Source organism: Dendroctonus ponderosae, unplaced genomic scaffold (assembly GCF_020466585.1).
Source record: "Dendroctonus ponderosae isolate FM_Combo_2020 unplaced genomic scaffold, Dpon_F_20191213v2 Dpon_F_20191213_1, whole genome shotgun sequence".
Classification (NCBI taxonomy): Eukaryota; Metazoa; Arthropoda; class Insecta; order Coleoptera; family Curculionidae; genus Dendroctonus; species Dendroctonus ponderosae.
The window spans coordinates 19,667,441-19,676,548 of NW_026017110.1; the positions used below are offsets into that span (position 1 = coordinate 19,667,441).

At 32.3% G+C, this 9,108-nt stretch overlaps 1 protein-coding gene across 1 annotated transcript in view; it reads right to left on the reverse strand.

Moving 5' to 3' along the window:
* Positions 1-9,108, reverse strand: part of LOC109546958 (cadherin-23) — a gene marked incomplete in the record, with an annotated part of 32,828 nt that overhangs the window by 5,196 nt on the left and 18,524 nt on the right. The window contains 7 exon segments of the mRNA XM_048661138.1: positions 1,159-1,384; positions 3,631-3,732; positions 3,798-3,994; positions 6,008-6,239; positions 7,486-7,598; positions 8,083-8,224; positions 8,393-8,551. Coding sequence (XP_048517095.1) covers positions 1,159-1,384; positions 3,631-3,732; positions 3,798-3,994; positions 6,008-6,239; positions 7,486-7,598; positions 8,083-8,224; positions 8,393-8,551 — 1,171 coding nt within the window.

Sequence of the window (9,108 nt, forward strand, 5' to 3'; positions counted from 1 at the left end):
GTCAGCGTCGCCAGTTGGGATGTTTTCCAAGAATTCGGACCACTTTTCGTTTTTCAGGGAGTTAATTTGGATTTTGATTAGTTTGGAAATTTTGTTAGCTTATTTGTTTAGTACGGAGTCTGCAAATTGTTTGACTCTACGTTTGAGCTTGTTACGGGATTTGATTTCGGGTGGGAGGCTGAAGGGGGTTTTTGTTAGTCTTTAGGGTTGTGGCTTTGGAGACGGCGGCGGTGATGGTTTTTGTTAGGGGTTGCAGGCGTATTGTTCGTTAATGTTGATGATGATGGGATTGTGGTCTGAGCTGAGCGAGTCGGAGTTGGTTAAGGTAATCGTGTGGGAAATGTCTTTGGCAAGTGCGATGTCCAGTATGTCAGGGGTCCTGTGGTCGAAGTGCGTCGGTTCAGAGGGCGCAAAAATTTCGAAGTTTAAGTCTTGTGAGTATTTGAGCAGTTTATGTCTCTCGGCGTTGTTTTTGCAGCAACCCCAAGAGACATGTTTTGAGTTTAAATCGCCTGTGAGAAGAGTTGGCAGGCTGTTGTCGAGAAGGCTGTCGTAGTCTTGCTGAGAAGTTTGAACTCGGGGGGGCTTGTAAGTAAATATTATAGAACCAGAGTTTGTTTAAAAATTTTAAGCAAGGTTGTTGATTAACTTGAATTGAACAACGTTTCGGTTAATAGTAGCAAGCCCCGCCCTTAAAATATTTTAGATGTACTGGAGAAAGCCTGAAGATTTGGTTTCTTCATTATAAAAGGACTGCTTTTAACTTTGTTATTTTAAAAGATACAGATCTGTTTTTTTTAGATACAGAGCTGAGATAGAAGCAATTGAAAATCGACTTTCTACTGAAACTAAAACAATTCATCTGAATCACAATAAGTTTAAATAAAAATGAATCAAAATTGAATACCAGAAATTACTGAATTATGTATTCAAAATGTTTTCCATTTTTTTCCTTCCAAAATGTTCTTTGCTAAATTTTGAAGAATTTAGCAAAGAACATTTAACAGTTACTTACTTACATTGGATCGAAATATCGAATAAAACTGCTATGAGTAAATATTAAGTTGACAAAAACTTTTCAAGTTCACATTTTATTTTTAATTTATCTTAGTAGTGCGAAAAAAATATGATCATGGAACGATTGTAGCAGTGACTTACCATTTCCAAACTGATCTTGAGTATCTTCCACTTTGACTGTGAACAAGAAGTAGCCCTTCATATTAGCCTCAACTGCAAAATTGAGTGTTACACGTCCTGACGTTGCCTCCAATTGAAAGGGGTTATTTTTTATCACTTGAACCAGGCTCTCAGATCCAAATGCTTCAAAATCGCTACTTATTGAATACGTTAGGTTTCCTTGATCCATTGTGTCCAAATCGGTGGCCTACCCCAATTTACATACATTCAGTAATGAAATGTTCTCATACTTGTTCCGAACAGAAAAAAGTTACTTAAAAAAGCATTGTATACAAATTATATTAGTTTCGGTCCAGAGAAGTCAGTTTTTGTTTGATATTAAATAGATGAAACTTTGGAGTACGATGTAGGTACTATAGAGGAACAAAACTTTTTCAGCTGTTTCCTATAGCTTGTGGCGCGAATGAAATATTTATCACAAATATGAAATTTTAGCCTACTTATGAGGGTTTGCATCTTTAGTTATGTCAAATGTTTGCAACGATCTACAATGCACAATTTTATGGTAAATTTTGCAACCATTTCCTGAAGCGCGAGCGATTTTGTTTCAAAAATTTTAGTGCTCTTTTTGATTTGGAAACTCTTTGCCTTCAAGCAGAGCTGAGTAGTTAAGAATTAAATTACTTTTTGGTATTTAAATACTTTTTGGTAGTTAAATCCCATGCATTCAACTGCTTTTTCAAGAATGGTATTTATAATTGAACCGTCAATTACTTGCTATAAATAATTAGTATTTTAGTATAGAAAATGTTGTGTAAATACTTTCACAAATGCCCCCCGCATCTACGCAATAACGGATCTAACTCTGTGAAGGCTTTTAAAGATTTTGGAGTGTTACCAGCAGTTCTCAAATTTTGAAAGACAAAATTACAATTCTCTATAACAAATTAAAAATAAGGACTAACGTCTCAAAAGAGACTGACTGATTATTTATCGGAATATCTAAAAATTTTAGAGCCAATTGCATTAGCAATTGATAGATTACAAGGTGAAAAAAACAACAAATTTGGATTAGTTATTCCTACGATTGCCAGCATGAAATCTAAATTGATCAAATTAAAAACCGAAACATTTTGATTCTTGAATTCCGTTGTGAATGGCCTCATAGAGTCTGTGTCCAGAAGATTCGAGAAATTTTTGGTTTTACTCCCTGACACGTCAGATGCAATTATTGGACGTCCATGATGCAATTATTAACCCATTCCAGATTTAAACTAAAATGAGTAAATTTAATATGGAATATGGAAGAAAAAAATACAAATGCCAAAAGATGTTTAAGAAAAAATTGTAAAGGCAATTAATGAGATAGCTGAAAGTCAAAGAACGTCTCTTCCAGAACTGGATAAGAGTTCTTCATTCAACATGGATTTCTTTGAGTTTGATGACATGAATTTAATCAGCGAATGATTATAATTCAAATGGGCTTAGTGAATTTCAAACTTTGCAATATCTGCAAGGTACCAGTTTTGCGCTGGAAATGTTGGACAAATATCCTCTAGTGAAAGTATAATACCACTTTACCTTCCTCAGCACAAGTTGAGAGAATATTTTCTTACGCCACTTTTATAAATGCTCCTCGCCGCCATGCACTATTATCAGAAAAAACTTTGAAAACATAGTGCTATTAAAAGCTAATGGTAATTGCTATTAAATAATACATTTTAACCTTTTTTTTTTAGTTTTTGTCTGTTTCTTACCCTATTTCATAAGTTCCTATGATATTTATATTGCCGGTATTCTGTTTTTTGTAAATATTATTATGTATTGTTTCTGAATGTTATTAAATGTTAAAAAAATGTATTTTTTTGTAGTTTGGTAAATATAGTGCATATATGATTTATCAGTGATATTGGTGTACTATAATATGACATGTGCGAAGTTAAATATTAATTACTAAGTAACTAGCTAACCCAAACTAAGTTTGTGTTCTTAAATACTTTTTTGTATTTAAATACTTTACTAAAAGTATTTGTTAACCAATTACCGACATATTCTAATTAATAAATAGTAGTTAATTACTTTTTTTAATGTTGACAGTATTTGGTAATTGTATTTCAATACTTTTTAAAAGTAATTTGCCCAGCTCTGCCTTCAAGTACCTTCTTTTGATGTAGCTGATGCTGATGTGATTGCATAATGATTCCAACTCACGTAAGAAAGGAAACATAACATTTTTCAAGAAACAAGGAGAGAAATAATAATGAAACTAAAAAAATCCAGCCGTTAAAATGATGCAATCTAGATTTCGACCACTCTGTGAAATTATTTTTGCCTTAAAATAAGCAAACTGAATGTTGTCGAATGAAAGTACCAAAAGACGAGTATCAACGGATTTACAAAAGCAAAAAATCTTTAGATTCGCTAGATTATTTTGATTTTTGAATCTGTTTGCTAGTGATTTATTTCGCAGAAAGATAAACGCTTTATACATACATTAATTGTCAGGACTATAGAGTTTTTCTGGGTGCTCTTTAAAATTGCTCCATAGAATGATTTTTGTGTCCATTGCGGTATATGATTGTTAATTTCAATCACCTGAAACGAAAATAAACTCACATTAACTTAATAATTATAACAAACTGAAAATTATCTATACTTACTTCGACGTTGACGTCTAAAATGGATGCACTCTTGCTGGAAACCGCGCTGTTATTTCGACTACACAACATTTTGAATTGGTAAGATCTGCTATTCAAATAGTCCAATGCAGTCTGCAGCTTTATATTGCCGGTGTTTAATTCAATGGAGAATGTTGATAGGATATCAGCATCGTCAGATTTCAGAAAATAGTAAATGCCTGAAAAATTAAGTTTCAGTGAACGAGTTGCAGAAATTTTTTCCTAAAATTTTAAAAGTTAAATTTATTCAAATTTCTTAGGAATTGAATAGAAAACTATTCGCGTTATAATTGATAAATTTATCGTTAACGAACGATAATCGCCTTTTGATTCTAAGCGTAGAGGATGGACAAAATTGTTTTTTATGGGGTATTTCGGAAACTGCCGCAGATACGAAGAAACAGTTATAACAGAAAATGACCCTTTTAAATTTTTTCTTTACTAATTTGTCGATGAAATACAGAGTCGATGAAATACAAATACAAAATTGCTGATTTCAGTTTTAGTTTTTAGCCCCTCATTGCTTGAAATGTTTAAAAAATATTAACACATTTTTAATTTAGTTTTTAAAGTCACAGAAGTAGAAAAACATACGGGCCTCTCACGAATGTTACAGGATAAACTTATATTCTTTTAATAGAATTTTAAACAAAAAAAAAGTTTAACTTTTGCCGAGTATACTTATGGTGTAATTTTGCATCGAATGTGGAGCGCCGGTGAAACAATCAACGACACCAAAACTTTTGGTCAGAAGTCAGAGAGGAATTTAAAAGAATTTAAAACATTTGTAAAACCGAAATTAAAAAAATAAGTAAAACAAAATAAAATAATAGTTAAGAGGAAAACGTTATTGAATATGTATAAACACTTCCTTTCGAAAACTTGAAGAAGCTTTTATTAAAATTAAGAATAAACGGCTCTTGAAATTTTAAGAAAACATAAGTATCCCCATACCTAATTTCTATAAATCAGTTCTTATATTCTGTAGACTATGCGAGAAAAATTACTTCTTCTAGATTGGTTTTTGTTAAAACGCGACACAAATAAAATGTCTGTTAAGTTAGAGGAAACATTCAACAATGCAAACAATCAAGCCAGGAAAGTGCTAATGTACCAATTCGATGGCCATCTTGTTCGCCGGATTTAAGTCCCTTAGATTTCTTTTGTGGAGTTTTAAAGAAAATTAAATATAACGTCGCACTTAGGCCAGCTCGCAAAAACTTGGCAAATATGTTATTTTAGCGTTTGTGGAATTGAACAAACAAGTCCGTTATTTACATCCTCAATGATGTAAAATCTGCTGATTTTGTTACTGACTGAACTTGTTACTTAGCATTCGACTATTTTCAAAAACTATTGTAAACCGCACAAACCAATGTGAGAAGTTACTGCTTCAAAGTACACAGCCTACTTCAATTCTAAGGGTTGTTTCATTAAACACCACTAGTTTATCTTGTAACTCTTTTGAAGCGCCCAGTATATTTTTCTACTTATGACTTAAATAAAACTGTGTTAAAATGAATTGATAAATATTTCAATATTGAAATATTTCCTGTAATGATGGAGTTAAAAAATTAAAATAAAAAATTATCTGCAACTTTTCAGTTTCGCTCTGTATCTCATCAACAAATTAACAAAAGTAAATTTAAAAATTCTTTTTTCTCAACATTTGAGTCAATAAAACCCATGACGGTTTACTGGTAACTCCTATGGTTTCCGATATAACCCATATAAACCATCAATTGTGTCCATTCTGTATATTTGGTGCAATTCCTTAACTGGTTCTTTAACTTATTCCATAAAAGTTGAATTATTTCATATCAATTCATTAATTCTTTTTTTACCCGAAAGTTGTCTCATATAGTGCAACAGAAACCCGATATCTCGTAATTTTATAACGTTTTGTAAAGTTCGTTTTCTTCTAGTTCAAACAAACTTCGTTTACTGTACAGATGTTTAATTTCCAAGTCAAGACTATTATTGTTTTTCAAGGTAGGTAAATGTATCGGCTGCGTGTAAATTTTTTGGTAAATCCTATTTTTAAAATGTTTGGAAATGAAAAATATAGTTTCCAAGCCTAGAGAGCAGTGGCCATAATTTTATAATCAATATTTTTTCAAAAGTTTTCTGTTAAATTTCGTTTTGAAATCCATTCTAAAAGCGCAGTCATGAAAGATTTAAAAATTACTCACTCGGAGGATCATCGTCACCATCATCCAGGTTCGGATAGAAAGCCTTATGGTCGTTAATCGGTATTATTAAACTGGCGTCTCCTTCCCTGATAGTTGTATTCCATGATGTTGGGTCGAAAATCGGATCGTCATTTATGTCCACAAATTGTAACTTAATATCGATAGACTGGGAATAAGGAGCTTCATTTTCGTCCAATGAAGTTACATCTGCCAATATCGCCGTTATGCGAACCTAGGTAAAGAACAAACAGGAAATACAAAGTAGTCCCTGTGAACGAGAATTTTTGAAAATGCTATCATCTTGCAAGTATCTGTAGATGACCCTGGAATGATGTATCCAATTTTCTATCATTGTGTGCTCTTTGGTGATCATGGCATGGATATTTCGCTAAGGGGAGCTAATTTTTCACATGCCATAAGTCATAGAAACAGGCACAGCCAAGAAAAATACATTGAGTGGACTATTGGAACCCCAGAACACATTGATCGTGTTAGAGCATCTATAGAACAAAACGTTCAGTCCGAGACGAAACCAGTTGTTGCGTTTATGTAAAAGATTTTTGCTTTGAATTTTGCACAAGGATAAGTAAGCTTTCAAGTCTGCTTTCATAGAAAAGCTACATTATTCAAGCTTTAAAACCCACAGATTATCTATCACTTTTTCACACCAATTAACAAAACTTCACACTAAACACACCAATAAAGTACAGCTTCGTCAATAATGATTACGTCCCAAAGGTAACTGTGAGATGTACACTTTGTTCAATCGGAATAATCGGTACCTACTGTTTTGAGAAAAACAGTGAATTATTGTCGGCAACGATTTCCTGTTGTTGCAACTAAACATGTTGCCTGGAAATGAAGACACATGCTTCCAGCAAGATACAGCTTCTTTTCTTACCACAACAGAATGAATAAGCGCGTAGAAAGATTTCTAATCTAATCTAAGATCGCCTAATCTATTGAATGACTACTGAGATCGCCCGATTTTTCTGCTTGCTATTAGTTCTTATGGGGCTTCTTCAGACAAAGCGTTTACCGACAAACCAAGAAGTCCATGACCAGTACATGAGAGAATCCTCGAAGAATCTACTAATATTCTATTAGAATTGTTACGTCTAAGTAGAGTTATGAAAAATCTTGCAGACCTAATTCAAGAATGCGAACAGAGAAAGGAAAGTCATTTAACAGGAGTTCTTTTTAAGAAATGAAATTGGCACACAGTTAAGTAGGATAATACTAACATTTAGTTTGTTGAGTTGAATTAAATATTATTGCTTTATGGATTATTTCTGGACAGATTCAAATTTTTCCCAGTTCCCAGGACCCAAGTATTCAAACAACGTAGATTAAACGCAAAATAAACGTCATAAAAACCACCTCTAATTTTTCCAATTTCTCACGTCTCTATGGCGTCTGCACGACGTGAGTTTGTGTCTGCTGAGCTAGGTGTCTCACAAAATCTCAATTTTACTAACCTGGAATGTTACTATGTCCACCACATCTTCCTTATTATACAAGTCGGTAACCTGCAGCTGACCGGTACAGTCTCCAAGCGAAGCAATCGTGAAAAAGTTCTTAGTTGAAACACCTGGAACATTTTAATTTCTTATATTTATTTTCAATCAATGAATTTATTAACGTTAGATACGTATAGTCTACACAAGTAAAAGATATATAAATACATAAAAGCAATTACAGGTTTAAAATAAAACTTATAGACTAGAAAACATTAGAGTCGTTGCCTAATACTCACACGATTCACTCAAATTTATATTTAAAAAATTCTGTTGAAATGTTATAAAAAAATGTTATAAAATGACTTTTTTACCAATATACCCTCAATATTTTTACTAAAGTCTCTCATTCGTGAATTAAAGTAACGTATAAATTAAAATTAATTTTATTCCCCAACAACTAAATAATATCTCCGACTATTGATTGAGAAGTTCTCAATATACTTTGTATAGACTTTATTTAATAATTTTTTAAGTTTCCACATGTTAATACAAGAAAACTGAGATTAGTTTGCAAATTTTGTGTATGTATCGAATTTGTATGATTGTTTAACATACCAAAATCATTGACTACTGAAACGTCGAATCTAGGGATCCATTTATCAATACATCCTTCATTTTCAGCTCCATCTCGGATCGTAATATTTCCAAAAGTCTCTGAATTACGGTACATAGATAATGGCTTTTCGGGTTCTTGATCCTAAAATATCATTTGCTTGATTCGATCAAGTTGTTCAGCTTCAAAAGCTACTAAGTGAATTTTAGTTTTGTATGTTATTTTTGTTAAAGACATGCAACTTGCAATAAGCGAATCTATTTGCCTTTGTTCGATAACTTCAAAGGTTTTGTATGATTTTTATCTACTCACAGCTTGTAACGAAAAGTTTAACTTGGACGAATTTGGGAACAAGAAAACTGGTGCATAATAATTATACTTTTCAACAGTAACATAAATTTTGGCTTGGTTTTTTAACGCTATGTTCTCGGGTAGTTCAGTCCCATTCGCTGGATCTCCCAAGTCAGTTATCTAAAAAAAAACACATTTTTTACATATTCTAGAAACAACCAATTAAGTCATGAGGCTGAACAATATACACATTAAATGCCCAAATTAGCCTTAATTCCGGAACTGACTCTCAGTCTGTAACTTTGCGAAAATTATGTACGAACTTCAAATTTTTTGAAGTTCTTAGAATGATCTTACAATACAGGTTTTTGGTCTGCCAGAGGTATAATTTTTCATTTTGGCCTGATTTTTTAAATCTAGAGCTCATCTTCAAGTTAAAACTTTTTACTAAGTTAAGCTTCAATTTCAATATGAGCCTTAAATTTTGAAAGTCGGTCCCAAAGAAAAACCAAAAACGATGACTTTTTAGAGATCACCGTATAAATATATAAAATATATAAGCACAAATATTTAAAGTGATAAAATATCCCTTTTTATTTATAATAAACGTGTTATTGTTAAACGAGAGATTGCCATGCTCCCAGATAGCACAAAATATTACATACATATTTAGGAAATATTTATATGTTTGCTAAATATTTCAGATCAAAAGCAAATATTTCTTAAATATTATTTTT